At 44.0% G+C, this 22059-nt stretch overlaps 3 protein-coding genes across 3 annotated transcripts in view; 2 read left to right on the top strand and 1 right to left on the bottom strand.

Annotated features, from left to right (window-relative positions):
* The window catches only part of pycr3 (pyrroline-5-carboxylate reductase 3), a 404375-nt gene that overhangs the window by 259183 nt on the left and 123133 nt on the right, over positions 1-22059 (top strand). The window lies entirely within an intron of this gene.
* The window catches only part of LOC140311520 (GDP-L-fucose synthase-like), a 344973-nt gene that overhangs the window by 273522 nt on the left and 49392 nt on the right, over positions 1-22059 (top strand). The window lies entirely within an intron of this gene.
* tut4 (terminal uridylyl transferase 4) overlaps positions 18001-22059 on the bottom strand; it is a 30331-nt gene continuing 26272 nt past the window's right edge. Inside the window, exons 27-30 of the mRNA XM_072388896.1 lie at positions 21511-21608; positions 20547-21114; positions 18615-18785; positions 18001-18527 (exon numbers count right to left, since the gene is read on the bottom strand). Of these exons, the coding sequence (XP_072244997.1) occupies positions 18439-18527; positions 18615-18785; positions 20547-21114; positions 21511-21608 (926 nt within the window). The 3' untranslated portion in view covers positions 18001-18438. The remainder of the gene's footprint in view (positions 18528-18614; positions 18786-20546; positions 21115-21510; positions 21609-22059) is intronic.

Genomic DNA, 22059 nt, shown 5'->3' with positions numbered 1-22059 from the left:
GACAGATGCCGTACACTGGAGTACTCAAGCATGGGGGTATGGTGTCTTGCCCAAGGGAACCTCGGAGGTGGACTGTCAGTTTCACCAATCTTTTTGAGTGGTGAGAGTGGGAATCGAACCACCAACCTTCCAATTATTGGATAACCCACTCTAACCACTGAGCTTTCACTTGCAGATGTCTTTGTCATCATCTTTGTGCTTCCAAAGCTGTGACTGGGGATCAAACTGGACCCCTACTCTATCAGATTCCTCAATCTACACTGAAGTTTTATCTGTACAAGACAGCCTCACATGGACAAGTCGCTTTGGATAAAACCCATCTGCCAAATAAACTAAACACACGTGGGCAGCAATGAGCAAACTGAAACATGAGAGGAAGCAAAACAGGAAGCAAAGGGACAACTTGAACACCCGAAACAGTGAACAAATCCATCTGAGAGAGCACAACTCTTAGATGTTGCATGTAAATAAATAAAAAAAGCAAGTAAATAAATAAAAAAGCATGCAGAAATGTTTGGACGCCATCATTTACTTGATAATACGATCGGTTTTGCATCAGAAAGTTCCACAGAAATGAGTCGCAGTAACAAAGTAAATATGGACTTCCCACAGACTCATGACTTCTTCACCCAATAAAGAAGTGAACAGATACACAGAACATCCTTTGAATGTTTAAGCTGTGCCGTTATTTAAATGTTTCCTGCTAAGATTGTTGTGTTTTCTGCCTCTTTTTGTCGTTTTGGGGCTTGTACTTTTCAGCAGGATTAGTGGATTTCTAAGGATCTCAATCTTCAGTTTTCCTTCTCATGAAACTGGAAACCTAACTTCCTGGAGAGATAAACACGTGTGAATCACCACTTTCCAACCAGTCGCTCCTCTTAGAAGATTTTTAAATTTAGATTACTCTAAAGCGCTCCTCCTGACCTTTAAAGATTCTGTAAAAATGGATTTTTGTTCATTAAAATCAACACTTGATGCTTTATCATTTCAGTGAGGATCAAACTCATCAAATTGGACCAAATGTTGCCTTAACATTTATATTCTGATCTGCGTTCATTTAACAAAATGCTGTTACAATAATTCTTCTTTTAATTGAACATTTTAGAACTAAAATAAACTGGCAGCACATTAATTTAATTAAACACACAATCGAATCATCAGATCTACATTGATCACTTTAATAATTCGGACATTTGTTTGTTTCTGTCAGCTTTCCTTCCTGCTTTGGCTCCAGCAGCTGATTCCAACTCCACACTTTTACATGATTAAGCTCATGTCCAGAGTGGAAAAACCCTGGATTCACTTACCGAGTCGATAACCAGCTGTTAGGATCTGAGGTCGAAGAGGTGGAGGATCCCAATGCAGACATGCTCACCGGAGGCAGGCGGCTGATGAAAAGGAAGAAGCTTTACGAAACCAAACCAAACTACAGGCACTGCTACTCAGGAAATCCAGAGAAAAAGAACCTCTCAACAACCTAAAGACGAAGCTAAAGCTAACTAAAGCACAAAGAAGAAACCAGATGAAATAAGTGTGCAGGAAGCAAGAATAACAAAACACAAAGAGAACCAGAGGGGTAAATACTGAGGGGGCAGGTGAGTGATGAACGGGAAACAGGTGTGCATGAAAACCAGAGGACTGAGGACATCCAGAGACAAGGACAGGAGATGAGCAGCGTAAACTAAACCAAGGACTGAAAGTAACTAAAACTGAAAGGATCGAGCCAAAACACAGACAAGAAACTCAACTGGGGCACGAAGGAAAAACCAGAGCATAGAAGAAAGAAGTAAAGCGATGATAATCAGGAAAATAAAGTGAGCATTGCAGGGGAAACCAAAAGACTGAAAGGAAAAGAAGAAACTAGAATACAAAGAACCAGCATTATGTGAGATCCGAAGTGATGGGTTAGTTAAACCAGATAACCAGGTTATCTGGATAGGTTCTGGGTCTGTTTTCAGTGTGATATTCTCTGCCAGAATGCTGTGAAATATCTGAATACTAACACCAGATTGATGTTTGCACATGACCGCATGATGTAATCTCTCCACGAGGCCATCCTGAAAACAGCATTTTAAGATTATTATGCTCTGAAAAGCATTTATTGGCTGAAATGCTGTCAGAACGAGGCTGTGAGTGCAGAGCGTCAGCATCCCAACACGATGGCTTTTCTGACATTGCTTTTTTTTGTCAAAGTGGGGATTCCAGCAACTGTACAGCCTGGAACATTGATCCATTCATCCATAGGTTCTGTCAGTGGTAAAGCTTCCATTTGGGCCTCTACAGGTGGTAAATAAAAGGTGTGATAAAGAAAAGGCCGGCTTTAGGGGACAAATACCAGCACCTACTGCAGAAGCATTTGATTTAGGGTTGACAAAAGCCGGATGCCAGTTCAATGTGAAAAGGGGCTTTATTGATTTTACATAGTTTGTTTGGCATGTTTTCTTTTATTTGAAAGAAAACACCACGAAAGCTCGGGTTTGAATACAAATTTCTGTTAAAAAAAAAGAGGATATGAGGAAAGCGTGAGCCTCCAACCACTTAATGTAGGTTAACTGTGACCTCACAAGTACAGTAAAGCCACTCCTGGCAGCAACAAGGCTATCCAGGTTATCTGGATAGGTTCTGGGTCTGTTTTAGTGTGATATTCTCTGCCAAAATGCTGTGAAATATCTGAATACTAACACCAGATTGATGTTTGCACCTGACTGCATGATGTAATCTCTCCACGAGGCCATCCTGAAAACAGCATTTTAAGATTATTATGCTCTGAAAAGCATTTATCGGCTGAAATGCTGTCAGAACGAGGCTGTGAGTGCAGAGCGTCAGCATCCCAACACGATGGCTTTTCTGACATTGCTTTTTTTGTGCCGCTGCGTAGAACTCGTCTCTGGAGAGACACACATGCACCGAAACAAGCACTCACTCATTTATGTCTCCTGGGTATCCTCCAGCAGACTGATAAGAGACAGGAAAGGAAGCCCAGAAAGCATCTGCAGTACGTGAGGGTTAACTCCAGATATCCAGACCGAATCCGCCTCCCTCAGGTACCACATCTCTAACATTTCCTCATGCAAGATGGGACGAGTTCTTCTGAGGAAGGCGTCTTAATCTGTGCAAATAAAAGCTACGCTATAAATCCCAGCTGTGATGCAGTTTTAGTGGAACAGCAGGGATCACGCTCTTTGGCTTTTGATTCATAACTGAGATGTTTGACTTGTTTCATTTGAACTCCCGGAAGCTCAAACTCACAGATGAAGGGAGAGTTTGGACCCTGAACCTGTTGGGAAATGCCAGGGAGGAGCCCTAAGACTCATGCAAACATCAGTTTTCCCACGCAGGGAAAATCTAATTCATAATGCATCTTAAAAAGAGTTGATACCACCTTTACTTTGATGCTGGTGTACCAGCTTTATCACATGTTTTAGCCACTTTTCAGACAATTTTTAGGGCAAATATACCCAGTTCTGCCCCACAAATCTCCCACACTGCAGCGCTTTCGGTCCTTTCACCTTTCTCTGCCGACAGTGAACTCATTCAGCTGCAAACAGAAGCAGAAACACGAGCATTCGGATTATGTGGACTGGGAGAAAAAATCCAACTTTGTCAGAAGATGCTGCAGTTAGTGATTTAGGATTTTATCGGAGCAGAGCAACAGTCTGGAAATGCTTTCATAGTGACGGCTGGTTAGCATTTAGTGCTAATGGGCTGCTTTACAGTCCCTGTTTCACTCCTTTGGCTGTGTATAACTGAAAAATATGAGTGAGGACAGCTTTATAAGTGATTCAGCTGTGTTAATATCTGTAGTATGTGTGAGTACAGCAAGAAGGAGAGAAACAAAGACAGGCAGCTGAGGAAGCTGCTGTAAAAACTACACAAACCTAATAAAAAGTGTCACTTTAAGTTCTAAAAAAGACGTAGTTAAACATTATGGCTTGCTTTTCAGCTCACTGTGTAATAACAGCCAATCAGATTGCTGGATTACTGCCTGCAGCATCTTACTAAATAAATTAGACACATGAATCAGACGTCCTGTTCAAGTGTGTTGCTTTAAAAGTCCTGCAGGGCTGAGAATTCAGTGTTATTTTCCCTGAAGACACTGACTTCTGGTACTTTTTATGTTCATCTTAATGTGAAAACAATGGACTCGATTCCCTCGACCTCAGACTGAAGGTTAAAAAGAGCATGAGAGCATATTTTTGTGTTTTCGTCTGTGTTCTCCAACTGCTCTGTTGCCATGGACGGCGTTATCTGCCGAGCTGTGTCACCCTATCAGCACCGGGCTGCATCACGGCGTTCGGCCTTTAGAGGCAAAAAAAAGCAGGTCACTTTGAAATCTGCCGGCTCTCCCTGTCCACCGCAGAGGGGTCAGGAAAAAGCAATTTGCATTTTAACGCGGGGAACAGTGTGAGCCGAGTGTTGCTGCTGCTCGAGCTCCGTGAATGGCAGACAGGAAGCCTCCTATCACGTTTGACACCTCCTTTAATGCAAAGACGTGGCAGTGCTGCAGCCTGCCTGCCTGGAAAAAAAAGGATTTATAGTCCTCTGATGTCTTACTCTTTATTGTTTATTCTCCTGCTCATTTGCCTGAACATGGGGTGACCTACAGTGTAGCTGGAATTCAGTCCAGGGCATAAAAAAGTGACTACGTTGTTAATTTAAAGTTAAACAAATCAAATAACTTTATGATATACTTTCACATGGACCACCGGGGAGATGCAGCTGCACGCCTCCCACTTCCTGCCGTCTCCAAAGACTTCTCCAGGTCGTGACTGACATTGTAAATGCACGAGTGCTGCTCCCCTCAGAAAAAGTATGTTATGGATGTTTCTAACAACCTGCGATGGCTGAGAAAGTTAACGGGACGGCTTTATTTCAGCTGTGCTGATTGTGGTGAAGTCTTTGTGTACATTTCCATGGACATAAATATGGACAATAAAGCCATAAGAAAGGTTCATCGTGGCATAAAAACATCATCCTGTCCTAATTTGGTCCTTAAATGAGGTCCAAGATGAAGATCATCATGACATATTACACGGTTTCATTTTTTACTGAACAAAAACTGAGACAAAATGCAGAAGCATTGTGTGGAAAACTAAGTGAACCCTTACAGCTTCCACAGGAACTAAGAGGGTAAGAAGCAGCCAGGAGCTGCTGATCAATGCTCTGATTATCTGATCATCAGTCAGTGTGAGCAGCTCTATAAAAGCAGAAGTTCTGTCAGTTTAACACGATGCCAAGGAGGAAAGACATCAGCAATGATCTTAGAGAAGCAGCTGCTGCTGCCCATCAGTCTGGGAAGGGTTATAAGGCCATTTCCAGACTATCTGGAGTCCATCATTCTACAGAGAGAAAGATTATTCACAAGTGGAAAACATTCAGGACAGCTGTCAATCTTCCCAGGAGTGGACGTCCCAGCAAGTTCACCCCAAGGTGAAAAAGCCCAGAGCTACATCTCAGACTCTACAGGCCTCAGTTAGCATGTTAAAGGTTAAAGGTCACCCCAAGGTGAAAAAGCCCAGAGCTACATCTCAGACTCTCCAGGCCTCAGTTAGCATGTTAAAGGTTAAAGGTCATGACAGCACAGTTAGAAAAAGACTGAACAAGGATGGCTTGTTTGGAAGGGCTGCAGGAGAAAGCCTCTTCTCTCTAAAAAGAACATGGCAGCACAGCTTAGGTTTGCAAAGCTGCATCTGAACAAAGCTCAAGACTTCTGGAACAATGTCCTTTGGACAGACCAGAGCAAAGTGGAGATGTTTGGTCCTAATGCACAGCAGCACGTTTGGAGGAAACCAAACACAGCAGATCAGCACAAACACCTCATACCAGCTGTCAAGCACGGTGGTGGAGGGCTGATGATCTGGGCTGGTTCTGCAGCCACAGGACCTGGGCACCTTGCAGTCATTGAGTCCACCATGAACTCCTCTGGATCCCAAAGTATTCTAGAGTCAAATGTGAGGCCATCTGTCCCACAGCTAAAGCTGGGCTGAAACTGGCTCATCAACAGGACAAAGATCCCAAACACAGCAGCAGATCTACAGCAGAATGTGGGAAAAAGAGAAGAATCAAGGTGTTGCAATGGTCCAGTCAGAGTCCAGACCTCAGCCTGACTGAGATGCTGTGGTGGGACCTTAAGAGAGCTGTGCAGAAACCAAAGCTGCAAACCTCAATGAGCTGAAGCAGCGCTGGAGAGAAGAGGGCCGAGATTCCTCCAGAACCATGAGAGAGACTGATAACGTCCCACAGGAAACCATCACTGCAGCTGAAGCTGCTGGATCAGGGGTTCACTTAGTTTTACACTCACTGCTGCTGAAGCTGCTGCTGAAGCTGCTGGATCAGGGGTTCACTTAGTTTTACACTCACTGCTGCTGAAGCTGCTGGATCAGGGGTTCACTTAGTTTTACACTCACTGCTGCTGAAGCTGCTGGATCAGGGGTTCACTTAGTTTTTCACACTGCTGCTGAAGCTGCTGGATCAGGGGTTCACTTAGTTTTTCACACTGCTGCTGAAGCTGCTGGATCAGGGGTTCACTTAGTTTTACACACTGCTGCTGAAGCTGCTGGATCAGGGGTTCACTTAGTTTTACACTCACTGCTTCTGTGTTTTGTCTCAGTTTCTGTTCTATAAATAATGACACAGACAGTGTAACATGTCATGTTTTCCTCATTTTGAGACCTGCTAAGGACCAGATTATCTCTATCATCTCCCAAATATAGTGAGGGTGTACTTTCTTTCTCTGTGTCTACACTGAGCTGCATATTTTGGGGGCTTTCTGACAGATCTCACCTTCAGGTTAGTGGAATAATTTCATGTTTTTTTTCTGTTATTATTTCATGCAACAGCCCCACAAGTTTGTCAGAGTGTCCCCGGCCTGTTTTGTTCTCTGGCAGGTGACCGCTGAAGGACATTTCTGCACATCGCTTATTTCCTGTGCAGATATGTCGGGCAGGAGGCATTTATAAAAATGTTAAATGACACTGCCATGTGGAGCAGAGGAGGACCGGTGATGGATGGCGGAGAGCGCAGCAGGAGAGCTGGAGACGCTCTGATCAATGCGTCTCCCCACCCAGCCGGGCAGGAGATGTAGTGCCTGCTGTTGTTTAATCCAACACATCATTTGTGCTCAGGTGAAGGTTAACAAGACAGAGATAACCCATGAAATTATCAATCCATCTTACTGATATTTAGTGCTTTTCTCTGTCAAACATCAGAAACCTTCATGGACAGACAACAGGGAAAGTGCAGCCACTTACAAGACAGCCACAAACATTTCAGTCTCCTGATAAAAACCCTCAAGAGTGTTGCTCCTTCTACTCCGTGCACTTTCTTCTTTGTGTAATTTGTCCGTCTTATCTCAGCTGAGAGACTGAGCTGGCTTTTGGGCGCATGTTTAGATAGGCCCGGACATCCATTATCAGTCTGAGGCAAAGCCGATTTGGAACCTCGGTCAAAGAATGATTCTGGAGGAGGGGAGAGACGAGGAGAGCGTCGTGATTCTGTCACCAGCTTCTCCAACATCGACCCTTGTCGCAGCTCCTCAATAGGACTGCTAATCAATTCAGGCCTGTGTGCAAGAAGATCATCTCAGCCAAGTGCGTAAATGAGGCCGGCAGGCGGCTCAGTGGGATGCTGCAGGGTGACTAAACAGGTTTAATCTCACTGTGCACAGGAGGCATTCTTTGCTAAATAGCTGCAGCAGTCCCTGTTTAAGTTAGATGCGTTTTACTTGAGCCCTTCAAAGATTACGTAAAGTGCTGGTTAATCATTTTAAAGATCACCACAGGCTCTACATACTCAGGCTAATAAATTCTGCTCTTCGGTTCTCCAGTGGGAAATGAAGTGTGAAAGCACTTAAGAGCTGTACATTTATAGTAGCGGCTTTGCACGATGACATCATCGCTCATTGACTTTAAAGCTGCTGAAGTTAGCTTGAATCACTGACATAAGAGCATTTTGCTCAAATCAAACTTGAAATAAACTAATCTGTCATCTGGGTATGCAGAAGAGCTTTTTAGAAAAGCCACACGATCCATCATGAGGGCTGTCTGACATAAGCAGCTCAGCTTCACAAAGTAACGTCCAAATCAATGCTTTGGGCCGATTTTATTATTTAACAGCTTTAGGTTTCGTCATAATTCTGTGCAGAAGTCAAACTTCTTTCAAAGAGTTGTGGTCAGACACGTCTGCAGTGGCGCGATGAAAAAGATTCCCAAAGGAAACGAAGCAAAGCAGGGAGCTGCTGATCTGTATTTCTGCCTTTATGCAAACTCAGTTTGGGTCGTGAATGTTAAACTGTGTCCGTTCGTGCAGCTTCTGGATCCAGATGTAAAGATGAACCGACCGACGAATTAAGCGAGAATAGAAAATGAATGGATTAACTTACCTTTAAAGTGTCCTGATCAACAGTTCTGCAGCTTTCTGAAGGTCTTTCAATGTTTTTCTTTGGACTTTTTCTGCTTTTTCACTCATTTTCAGTCCTTGTACCTGAGCATTTTCAGAGGAATGTGTTTTTTCTGTTTTTAGGCCACTGAACACAGACCTATGAATCATTTAAGGTTGTTGTTTTCTGGACTGGAGGTTGGTTGGGCAGGATTACCTGTGTTCCATCAGCCTTGTTACCTGAGCTGTTCTTCAGGACCAGCATGTCTCCACCACAGTGTTCTGTTCTTTTTGTTTAACCTCAGTTCTTCACATTTTACTCTTTTGTGCACATCAGCTCCAGTGGAAAACTGCCTGTGGATTCCTCACCTGTACAACCTTCCAAAGACAACCAGTGGCCCTCCTTAAGGTCGCTCTGAAAACTCAAGACTCACACCTCACATCCGCTGTGAAACTTGTTATCTTCACCTTTCTAAATAAATAATTTAGTGTCTACTTCAGAGTCTGAATTGGCTTTATAAGCCATAACAGAACCTAACTCAAGGGATGAACCAGTGTTGTGTCGACACAGAACAGACAACTTAGCAAAGAAGCCAATTAAACTGGATCTTTAGGCACTTTGTCACAAAGACACATCATTTGTTCCCATTTCTTTAGCTGCATCTATGAAAAACAGCAAAGAAAACACAGTTTGACAGACAGAAAATAGGATTTCTGCAGCAACAAGGTGATTCCCAAAGAGCTATTAGCTGAAAACTTGGCATATCTCAGCATGGTGTGCAGTGTGTCCTTAAAACATTTGAGGAAACTGGACAAGTGGAGGACAAAAGAAGAAGTGTCAGGCCTAAAAAACTATCTACAGCAGATGAACAGGATCTGAAAGTGATGTCCTTAAGAAAGAGGAAAAAATCCAGCTGTGACCTGACAGGACCTGAGAGATGCATCTGGACCTTCAGCTGATCCATCTACTGTTGGCCCAAGCCTCATCAGAAATGGTCTCCATGGAAGGGTGGCTGTCAAGAAGCCGTTCTTAAGGAAGGGAAACAGGGAGAAAAGGCTGAGCTGTGCCAAATGACACAAGAAGTGGACTGAAAATCAGTGGCAACAGGTCTTATGGAGGGATGAATCCTCCCCAGAGCCCGGACCTCAACATTATTGAAGCAGTGTGGGATCATCTGACAGAGAACGGAACAAAAGGCAGCCCACATCCAAAGAAGAGCTTTGGGATGTCCTTCAAGAAGCCTGGAGAACTATTCCTGAAGACTCCTTAAAGAAATGACAGAAAGCTGGTCTCAAACTATTGTTTTATCAACTTCATTTAATTTGTTAATATAGATAAATTTTTTAGGCCTGCAACAGATCCCACAATTACTTAGAATGAGGAAAATTTAGGGAAAAAATAGTAATAATAATCATGCTTTTTCTAATATAATGTCAACATGTTGTAACTGTGATCTGGTCTTAAAGCAGCCTCCATGACAGGCTCTGAGGAGCAAAGATGTTCAGAGGAGCTCCAGTTTGTGTTTAAAACAATGTTCCTCAGAGAAAGACTGGAAGGGATCTGCATATTTCTGCCTCTACAGAGCAGAATATCATTAAAGCATTCAGGGAATCTGGAGGAGTTTCAGTGTAAAGGACGAGGGAGCAAGCCTAAGCTGGACCCCGTGACCTCTGACCCCTCACACAAGCTGAGGCCCAGACAGCTTTATGTGTTTCCCTCTGAACCGGGACTTATTCCACCCCAGGGGGGCTTTAATGGCCGGGGAGGGGTACAAGGTACATTTATTGAGATGTTTAGGTCATAGCAGACAGTTTGAACCTAAGATATTTCGTGTTTCTCAACCTTAACTGTAACGCATTCCTAAAAAAGTTGGGATGGAGGCAATTTATGGCTAAAAATGAGATTTAAAAACCATGATCTGGTCCTAAAGCAGCCTCCATGACAGGCTCTGAGGAGCAAAGATGTTCAGAGGAGCTCCAGTTTGTGTTTAAAACAGTGTTCCTCAGAGAAAGACTGGAAGGGATCTGCATATTTCTGCCTCTACAGAGCAGAATATCATTAAAGCATTCAAGGAATCTGGAGGAGTTTCAGTGTAAAGGACGAGGGAGCAAGCCTAAGCTGGACCCCGTGACCTCTGACCCCTCAGGCGCTGCATCAAGAACCGTCATTCATCAGCAGCTGATAGAAGCACATGGACGAGGGATTACTGTGGAAACCTTTGTCCAGCACCACAATACAGAGTTCCATTCACAAGCTTTACTGTGCAGGAAAGAAGCCTGATGTTAACCTCGTCCACTTCTCTGGGCTCGGAGGCGTCTGGGATGGACCGTCACACGGTGGAAACGTGTGCTGTGGTCAGACCCATCAGTATTCCACATCTTTGGTGGAAGAAATGGAGCAAAGAGCAAAAGCAGCATCCAGCCTGCTGTCAGCAGCCAGTCCCTGCAGCCAGGCTCTGTGATGGTATGGGGTTGGATCAGGGGGCAAAGCTCATTTAAGCTTCGACACAACCTGAAACATGTTGGGTTAATCAACTAAAAAGAATCACAGACCCTCCCAACTCCGTTTCATGGTTGTAAAAATAAAAGTATGACCAGTGAATCATCCCTCAGAGCAGGCAGGTTAACAGCTCATTGGGATTCTTTGTGCTCCTGCTGCCTGTTGATGTTTGGGAGCAGCACACTGGCTCAGACACACTGGTCATAATTTCCCAGAAGCACCAGCTGGGCCTTTGAGGATTGTCCTGTCAGTAAACAGGCTCTGGGCTCGGTGTCGACGCCTCTCTGCTCAGATCTGCAAACATCCTGCAGCTGCCTTCTTGCTGCTTGTTTGATCACAAAGATCCGCACTTTGTGTTTGACTTTCACACTTCAGCTGCAGCCGGCCTTTTAAAGGGGGCTCTGACGTGTGGCGACTGACAATGCCAAGAAGAACGAGTGGCCATTTCCACAGCCATTATGGCCGTTTAATAACTTAATTCCTGCAAATCAAACGAGGAAGGCCGATCTCCACCTGGCACAGAGCCAGACTAAAGCTTTAAAGTGCTCCACCTCCTGCTTTACTCTATGAAAAGATTAGAGAGCTGCAGAACTTATTGACTCAGATTTTTCCTTCAGGTATAAAGTAATTAATGTAATTAGACCCTCTATCTCCTCTCGGGCCTCTTATCAAAGGTGTTTCCTTATCAGTTCTGGGAATTTAATTAGAAAAATCTTTCTAATTAATGATTTAGTAAAATTAAAGTTAGCTTCGGGCAGATGACTCTCTTGTTAATTGAGGTATATGAAAGGAGCTGGAGGGCGGGAACAGAGGAACTATCGCGCCCAAATAATATTAACCCTTTAATCAGTTCCATAAAAGCATCCTTCATGCTGCAGTGTGGAGCAACAACAAAGATCTACTGGAACAAACCCGAGAGTCAAGCCCATCAAAAAGAGGAAAGTTTAAGTGAAAACCAGCATAAACGAGCTTCTGGAGGGACACCAGCACAGATGCAGTTAGTTTGAGATGCTTTCTTCAACTTGACCATAAAGGTTCAGTTCTTGTTATCCGCTGATAATAATAAAAAATGATCAAACTACGACCCACAACTGCCTTTTTTCCTTGGCCACATTTAACTTTGAATGAGTTTAGCTGCCTCATACCTGCCAGACACGACTCTAACACCCGTCCGAACGAGCTTATGGCATCTGATCCACATCTGAACCACATCTGATCCACATCTGATCCACATCTGAACCACATCTGAACCACATCTGATCCACATCTGATCCACATCTGAACCACATCTGAACCACATCTGATCCACATCTGATCCACATCTGAACCACATCTGAACCACATCTGAACCACATCTGAACCACATCTGAACCACATCTGAACCACATCTGATCCACATCTGATCCACATCTGAACCACATCTGATCCACATCTGATCCACATCTGATCCACATCTGATCCACATCTGATCCACATCTGAACCACATCTGATCCACATCTGAACCACATCTGATCCACATCTGATCCACATCTGAACCACATCTGAACCACATCTGAACCACATCTGAACCACATCTGATCCACATCTGAACCACATCTGAACCACATCTGATCCACATCTGAACCACATCTGATCCACATCTGATCCACATCTGATCCACATCTGATCCACATCTGATCCACATCTGAACCACATCTGAACCACATCTGAACCACATCTGATCCACATCTGATCCACATCTGATCCACATCTGATCCACATCTGATCCACATCTGAACCACATCTGATCCACATCTGAACCACATCTGATCCACATCTGAACCACATCTGATCCACATCTGATCCACATCTGAACCACATCTGAACCACATCTGAACCACATCTGATCCACATCTGAACCACATCTGAACCACATCTGATCCACATCTGAACCACATCTGATCCACATCTGATCCACATCTGATCCACATCTGATCCACATCTGATCCACATCTGATCCACATCTGAACCACATCTGATCCACATCTGATCCACATCTGAACCACATCTGATCCACATCTGAACCACATCTGATCCACATCTGATCCACATCTGATCCACACAACACATCCCATAACCAAAGTTAGGCCTAGTTTCTGACCTTTGGGCCACCTCTGGCACAAGTGATTCCCACATAATAACACCGTTACAGGAGTAGCAGGAGAAGAAGTCCTGCAGAAAGTGCACACAAATGTGACCACCCAGTCTGAGCTTTTCTGCTGTTTCTGCTGTTCGTGTGCAGTTCAAAACAGATGCACCTAAGAGCCACTCACACAGCACGCTACAGTTCAGAAAAATCAAGAAAAATGGATGAAACAGTCACCAAAGCACCTGGCCCAACATGCTTTATCGCATCAGTTTTGGCACCATTCTTGAGGTTTAGGAACAAAGAGCCCAACACACTTCCCAGAGGCATAACTGAGCCAAAAGTAGCCCAAATTAGGCCAGAATATCTCTGCTATCTGAGTTAAAGCTTAACGAAAGAGAGATTTTTCTATCCTCATCACTCTGTAGTGGAAAGCTTCGAGAATCAGAACCGAATCCTCTTGGCCGAGCTGAGCTTAAAGCCAGTCAGCAGGTCAGATAGTTCTGTGTAATACTGTCCATGTTTCCACACAGATGTTGATGCAGATGTTCTGTGTAATATTGTCCATGTTTCCACACAGATGCAGATGTTCTGTGTAATACTGTCCATGTTTCCACTCTGATGTTGATGCAGATGTTCTGTGTAATACTGTCCATGTTTCCACACAGATGTTGATGCAGATGTTCTGTGTAATACTGTCCATGTTTCCACACAGATGTTGATGCAGATGTTCTGTGTAATACTGTCCATGTTTCCACACAGATGTTGATGCAGATGTTCTGTGTAATACTGTCCATGTTTCCACACTCTGATGATGCAGATGTTCTGTGTAATACTGCCCATGTTTCCACACTCTGATGCAGATGTTCTGTGTAATACTGTCCATGTTTCCACACACAGATGTTGATGCAGATGTTCTGTGTAATACTGTCCATGTTTCCACTCTGATGCAGATGTTCTGTGTAATACTGTCCATGTTTCCACACAGATGTTGATGCAGATGTTCTGTGTAATACTGTCCATGTTTCCACACAGATGTTGATGCAGATGTTCTGTGTAATACTGTCCATGTTTCCACACTCTGATGCAGATGTTCTGTGTAATACTGTCCATGTTTCCACACAGATGTTGATGCAGATGTTCTGTGTAATACTGTCCATGTTTCCACACAGATGTTGATGCAGATGTTCTGTGTAATATTGTCCATGTTTCCACACAGATGTTGATGCAGATGTTCTGTGTAATACTGTCCATGTTTCCACACTCTGTGTTGATGCAGATGTTCTGTGTAATACTGTCCATGTTTCCACACAGATGTTGATGCAGATGTTCTGTGGTTGAGAAAATGTTGGGACAAAGCAAACTTCTGAGTAGCCTTCAGCTCATCCATCAAAAACCATCTAAATATCCAAAAAAGAGCGCCCTCTGCTGTCTTGTTTAGGTAAGACACGGACTATTTTACACAATAACCTGATTCCCAGGGGGGGTATTAAACAATATGTGACCATATTGCTCTGAAAACACTGAGAATTATCAGCTGAAGCCCTGCTGAGATCTCCAGCTCTGGATTTTAATTCAAACAGATGTGTTTGCACCAGCAGCAACAGGCGGTCCTCTCTTCATCAAACAGAGTCCGATAAGCCACCAAACAGCAGTTTAAGATCAACGGGAGACTGTTCAGCAGCTACTGAGACTGAACCCACATCTTCACAGCTGACTCAGAGCTTCTGAGATTAATAACTGTGACGCCAGGTGTCAGAGACTCAAAAGTTCATTCAGCTCCTCAAGTTTCTGAAAGTCAACATCATTCTCAGTCTTTAGCATTTTAAACTGACGGGACAAACGTGCTAAATAGCATCCCCATGTCTTTACTTCAGAGTAAACGGTACCATGAACACAAAACCCGATGACATGATTGTTCCAGATGTTTACCAGAGCAACACCTTTTTGGTGAATTTGCTGCTTTAGTTTCACCTCAGCTGGTGATTCGTGCTGCTCAGGAAGTGTGGGACAGCGCCATCTGGTGACACTCGGCTGGAAGTCCCAGACACGACTTAATCTTCTGCTATAAAAATGCACTTTCACAGAACACTTTAACAGAGTATAAATGCCTTACTGGGCTTTAATTAACCCAATAAAAAGCTGTAAAACTGACCTTCTGCAGAATGGACACTCAGCAGAAAGCCTCCGTAAAGGCAGTACTCCGAAAAGAAAGCAGAGCATTATTAATCTAAAGTAAACCTGTAATTATAACAAAGAGCACACCTGATGTACCAGTAGATCTGGAATAGGCTTCAGCAAAGTTCCAGCCACTAAAAGGTGTTTGCCCTCCAGCAAATATGAAGCCAAACAGCGAAGGTGACCCCTCATTCCATCTCTGCTGCATCGTGAGACCTGTCACCATGACTGAAGATAAACTCACCAGTTCTGGTCTGTTTCCACAGAGGCAGCCGTGAGTCCGAGCTCTTCTCCATCGGGTAAATGTCCGACCAGCAGCTCTCCTCTCAGAGGGCAACTCAGGACGAAGTGGCAGCTCTCGATCCCAATCTCAGACCGCTCCTGAAAAATGGTTTTCTAATATTTTCTATCCCTCCAAGTGATTTCAAATAAAAATGACCCAGGCAAAGCTCCATTCCACTTACATATAAGGACTGTTCTGATGTTTCTTTGTTCTTAAGTTAGAAAACTCATTTTCAGCCACACTATAAGCAGGACTCTAACAACAAAGATGTCAGTGTGGTTGATGCTGAATCCAACCTGCAGGTCAAGATTAAAAGTAGTTGTAGGTCTTTCAAAAGCTCAAAGCTTACAGCTGCTACACATTGATATTCATGACAAGACCCCCCCCCCAAAACTGTTCTTATATATTAATATAAGGTAAAACATTCTGTGACCTTGCCTGGAGCCGCCTGGCTCTGAAAATGAGGCATTCACAGAGCTGTTTATATGCAACCCTCCCAGCTCAGAGAATTATCCAGCTATCCCTTCTTAAACTTCAACCAACTCCAACGTCACATCCCAGAGCGCTCGCTGCACCGAAGAAGTGGAAAGTCACAACTTTTTCTGTCGTTATTTGCTTTGCTATTCACTTACAGTCATAAAAGTTCAGTTAAAAAGCCAATGCTGCTCCCCAACTGGGAAGTTTTCTTCTTTGGAAGTTCCAAATTCCCATGTGTCATGGAACGCACCATCGGGAGAGCAACAATTAAAAGAAACAAACTGATAAAACCGTCAGTGAAACATCACCCACATAAGTCCAGGGTTTAAACCAGTCGATTAAAGACGGGAGATACGACACGATTAGGGTTCACTCTGTCCCCTATAACCAGCTGCGATGAACAGAGCTGTAAAGACAGGGCTCAGAAGAGAGCTTACATTAATCAGGAACTATCAGGAAACTGGTCAGCTTGTGAAAAAGGGGCCCAATGTGTCTGAAACTGCAGTCCCACAGAAACAAAGAGTTATCAGTCACCTTGAAACTCTCTCTCTAAAACCTATGAGTCAGGGTAGGAATCTGGGGGTAATATTGGACTCAGACTTGAACTTTAACAGCCACATTAAATCGATAACATCAGCAGCTTTTTACCATCTGAAAAACATCAAAGGAATAGTGTCTAAACCAGACTCAGAAAGACTAATGAAGGGTTTGTCTCCAGCAGGTTGGACTCCTGTAACGGCTGCTCACTGGGCTCTAAAGGTTCTGTAAGACAGCTGCAGGACATCCAGAACGCTGCTGCTCGAGTCCTGACCAGAACCAGGAAATACGACCATATTAGTCCGGTGCTCAGGTCTCTGCTCTGGCTGCCTGTCGCTCAGAGGATAGACTTTAAAACAGCTCAGAGGATAGACTTTAAAACAGCTCTGAGGATAGACTTTAAAACAGCTCAGAGGATAGACTTTAAAACAGCTCTGAGGATAGACTTTAAAACAGCTCTGCTGGGTACATCTCTGGCATGTTAGAGCCATATGAACCAACCAGGACTCTGAGGACCTCAGGGAGGCGTCTCCTGCTGGTGCCCAGAGTCAGGACTAAACAAGCTGAGGCTGCCTTTCAGCTTTATGCTCCTAAAACCTGGAACAGTCCTCCAGAAGATGTGAGACAGGCCTAAACTCTGTTTAAATCCAGGCTCCAAAAGGTTTTCTGAAGTCTCACCACAGCCACAAGCTTAAATTGATGCTGTTAAAGAGGAACTTTAACACACTCGTCTTCTGGGATGACATCATCCACACGCCCCCCTGCAGCACAGTTTATTCACTCCGTGCTCTGTGACAGTCGGCTAACTTCACACAGAGTTTTGCTGCTGATAGTTTTGTGCAACATGGCAGGATATTTATCAGATTTTGATGACTTTGAGTGAGATGGACGTTCTTACCGGAGTGAATAAACTGTGCTGCAGGGGGGCGTGTGGATGAAGTGGTCCCAGTAGAGTGCCTGTGTAGAAATCCCTCCGTTAGCTCTCCTATAGCTGCAAGTAGCCACATAACAGCAGCTATGAGCTAACAGAGCTATAGCACACGTTCATTCATTCATTCTTCTTAAAGTATTGGTGAAATAAAGACAGATAATGCCTTATTTAGAGGCTGCATCCTCTAAGCCCCGTTCACTCCGTTATATGGATCTCCAGTTATCTAAATATCTTCCGAAGGACGCCGACTTTCACCAAACTGTTCTCAGTGAGTAGATGAACGTATTTCATGCCAGAAATAAGGTCCAGGTTTAAAAATACCGGAGTTCCCCTTTAACAAGTGGAACTAAACAGATCAAATGTACCAAATGGAGGTGAAACCGTGTTAATTTTTAAAATTTCCTCACAAATGTTTCAATCCATGGGAAATAAAGTCGAAAAAAAGAGTCATCATGAAGCTGAGCAACATCCTGTTTGAACAGTTTAACTCATGTGTCTTTTCTTCAGATTAGATCAGATAGATTTAGACTTTAAACACATTTAACCCGCTCAGAGATCTGTAAGCAGACTGAACCACACAACACAGCACAGCAGTTTGCTTTTTTTTCTTTATTTTTTGTAGCCTTTTCTATATTTAAGATTTTTTTTCCCTTTTCTCTTGCTATCTCTGCTTTTTGGCACTACATACTTGGGGTGACACGTTAGATTGTTTTTAAAACAAACATCTATTCAAAGCCTTCATCTCGTTGCAAGCAAAGTATGAATACAGCTAATAAAAATAAAGGTTTACATTTTTCCTCCTTACTTTACACATAAAATAAAAACACTTTTTGGACCCCCTCAAAAACGGGGGTATTAAAATATTTGACATTTGTATCACAAATCAATGTAATGAGACAAAAAAATAAAACATAAAAACTGTACAAAAATGATAAAATTCATTTTAAAAATTGTCATGTGATCGAGTGATGCAAAGAGTACATGATTCTTTATATTACCGACTGTAAACCTAATTAAAAAGAGATGCCACTTATTTCTTCTGTTGGATAAAGTTCAGGTTGACTGGATGCCGGACATGAGGGACCAGAGGGAAGTTCGGGTTCGGATGCACCATGGAACCTTTAAAAAGGAAAGAATGAAAACTAAAGGTGAGGCTCAGCCCAACAGGAGCAGCTGTGAGTGTCACTTTGCTTTTTTAACTCTCACCTGGGGCCATGAAGGGTTTTCCAGGCTGGAAGCCTCCGTTGCCCTGCTGGATGAAGTTCTGCGGCACCCTGTAGGGCCAGGATGGAGAGAGGGTGTACTGGGGGGGTTTGCTGTGCTCCCATAATCGGGAACCTTGGCTCACACCAACAGACTGGGCTTGGTGGCCTGACTCTGTGGAGGCGAGACAGAAAAATATTCACTGATTGATTAAAGAAAAACCAAAGAGATCACTGAGAAGGAAGATTCTTTTGAATTTTCATAGAAGAAGAAGTCATGATGACTTCTTCTTCTATGAAAATTTAAAAGAATGAGTTGAGAATAAACTGTTTTTTTAAGTTTGGAGGGAAACTGCTAACTCTGTCGTGGTTTTGCCTGCATCTCAGACACCCAGTTCCACACTTTCAGGATCGATCAATTTGATGGAACAGATCCTCTCGGCCCGAGGCCGAGGCTGAGCTGCAGAACAAGTGGAAGCAGCAACATCCACGCCACAGCAGAGCAGATACCAGCCGCTGACCCGTGGAGAGCAGGTAACCATTTACCTGAAGCGCCACCTGTGTACAAAACCTGCAGAACAGGCAACCAGACCTGATCCGATCCAATCCCAGCGGCCCGGAAGCTCTACGGAGGACTGGAGGGTCTGCGACGTACTTCGTCTATTCTGAGGTAACATCAGCAGCTGTCTGAAGACATTCTGAGTCTATGAATTCCCCTTTGACTTAACTTAAGTTAACTTAACTGTCCGGCTTTACATCATTTATTATTCTATTATTTTCCATAGTTAACAGCAACACTCTTCAGTCCTTGTTCCTGAGCATTTTCAGTGTTTTTTCTTTGTTCAGCCACTTAACTCTGAGCTATGAAGCATTCAGGCAGAAAAAAGGCTCCTAACTCAAGGGATGAACCAGTGTTGTGTCGACACAGAACAGACAACTTAGCAAAGAAGCCATTTTAAACGGGATCTTTAGGCACAAAGACACATCATTTGTTCCCATTTCTTTAGCTGCATCTATGAAAAACAGCAAAGAAAACACAGTTTGACAGACAGAAAATAGGATTTCTGCAGCAACAAGGTGATTCCCAAAGAGCTATTAGCTGAAAACTTGGCATATCTCAGCATGGTGTGCAGTGTGTCCTTAAAACATTTGAGGAAACTGGACAAGTGGAGGACAAAAGAAGAAGTGTCAGGCCTAAAAAACTATCTACAGCAGATGAACAGGATCTGAAAGTGATGTCCTTAAGAAAGAGGAAAAAATCCAGCTGTGACCTGACAGGACCTGAGAGATGCATCTGGACCTTCAGCTGATCCATCTACTGTTGGCCCAAGCCTCATCAGAAATGGTCTCCATGGAAGGGTGGCTGTCAAGAAGCCGTTCTTAAGGAAGGGAAACAGGGAGAAAAGGCTGAGCTGTGCCAAATGACACAAGAAGTGGACTGAAAATCAGTGGCAACAGGTCTTATGGAGGGATGAATCCTCCCCAGAGCCCGGACCTCAACATTATTGAAGCAGTGTGGGATCATCTGACAGAGAACGGAACAAAAGGCAGCCCACATCCAAAGAAGAGCTTTGGGATGTCCTTCAAGAAGCCTGGAGAACTATTCCTGAAGACTCCTTAAAGAAATGACAGAAAGCTCGTCTCAGAGGGTTCAGGCTGTGTTGGAGAATAAAGGAGCTCAGACCAGAGATTCACTTTAAAGCTGCTGAGAACTGATAAAAAACTCTGTTTTTACGGCTCTAATGACCTTGAAATATCTACATTACATCTATATTTGCACCTATTTCCTGTTTTCTGGTGATATTTGAAGAAATGAGAAGTGTCTGAAGACTTTTGCACAGTAAAAATAACAGACCCAAAACAGTGGAAACGGACAGAAGTTGTTCTGCAGAGACACAGACAGACAGACAGACACCACAGTTCACCCAGTGAATACCTGACTTGACTACAGTGCCATTGCCCATGAGTGACCCAGGTTGTGCCAAGTGGTTGTGCCAGTGTCCTTCCAGTCCTGGCCCTCCAATGCCCAGCTGTCTCCCCGCCGGCTGGGCAAAGATGATGCTGGGGTCGTTCAGATTCATGGGGCTGGGGTTGCCCCCGGAGCCGGTGGCGCTCCCGTTACCGGCCGCCGAACGCAGAGCGAACTTCAGGCCGGGTGGGGAGGGGACGGTGGGAGAAGACGAGGTGAGGACTGGACCGTGGATCGGCCAGGACGTCGAGGGGATGTGGACAGGGTGGTGAGGCTGGCCCTGGGACTGGTGCGAGTGGTGCTGGTGGGAGGGAAGAAGTCCCAGAGCAGTGAGAGCCCCTGGATGATACTGGGCTGGATGGGAGGAAGGGAAGCTGAAGAGAGACAGCGGGACCTGTGGGTGGGCAGGAGGTTTCTGGGGTCCAGCTGAACCGGCTTTGCTGTGGGAGGGCTGAGGAGAACCGGTGGACTGGGAGGAGCTCTGGGGCACAGCGGTGGGCTGTGGGGAGTAGGGCGGAGTCTGCCGACTGTCAGACTATAAAACAGAAGAACAAAAGAAATCAATCACACTTTTCTGCATCAGAAAACCCAAAGACCAGCTCACTTTGATTCGTTTAAATCAACACACTTTTCTGCATCAGAAAACCCAAAAACCAGCTCACTTTGATTCGTTTAAATCAACACACTTTTCTGCATCAGAAAACCCAAAGACCAGCTCACTTTTATTAGTTTAAACTGCCAGGATGACCGAACAATCAACACTTCTTATCCTCATTAAAAGTATTAACAAAGACACTAAATCTGCATTAGTTTGTTAAAACAATCCATTCTAAACCCTTAATTAGGTGAAACGAAGAGGACTCTCCAGCCTGAAATAAAGGTAAAATACCTTTTAAAGCCAAATGAAGAGAAGTGAGGCTGGTGTACTCACACATTCAGAGGGCTGCCTGGTCCTTCCAGGACAGTCCACAGCGGTCTGAGGAATGGGGATGGACTGGGAACCCACCACTGCTCGTACCATGTGAGGAGCTGGAAAAAAAACCCAAGAAAAGCTGCTTATTTCTGATTCTCTGGCTGTTTCAGCATCGAAATGACTAAACTATTACCACTTTTCCCAGTATCACTAACGGCAAAAGCCTTTTGCACATGCACCTTTCTCCCATCTGTACATGCACTGAACACGTGCACTGAACACGTGCACTGAACACGTTTGTCAGGCAGCATTGCCCATAAATATGCTCAGAATCTGTCATTTGTCCTGTAATAAAATAGGTATTTAGCCCCGTTACAGACACTAAGATCAGCACCAGACTATTTAGAATCAGGGTATTTAAAGCATTTGTCTTTTTTGGTTCTACAAATAATGATAACGATCTTACGATCTTAAAATTGTATTTAATATGACGTTAAATACAATCTCCATATGCAGAAAAAGCAGAAAAAAACTGCCAAATCTGCAAGATAATAATACGGTTCGCCT

Source organism: Leuresthes tenuis, unplaced genomic scaffold (genome assembly GCF_036924035.1).
Source record: "Leuresthes tenuis unplaced genomic scaffold, fLeuTen1.0.hap1 SCAF_7, whole genome shotgun sequence".
Taxonomy (NCBI): domain Eukaryota; kingdom Metazoa; phylum Chordata; class Actinopteri; order Atheriniformes; family Atherinopsidae; genus Leuresthes; species Leuresthes tenuis.
The sequence above is the reverse complement of the archived record's forward strand: the minus strand, read 5'-3'. Positions and strand labels throughout refer to the sequence as shown.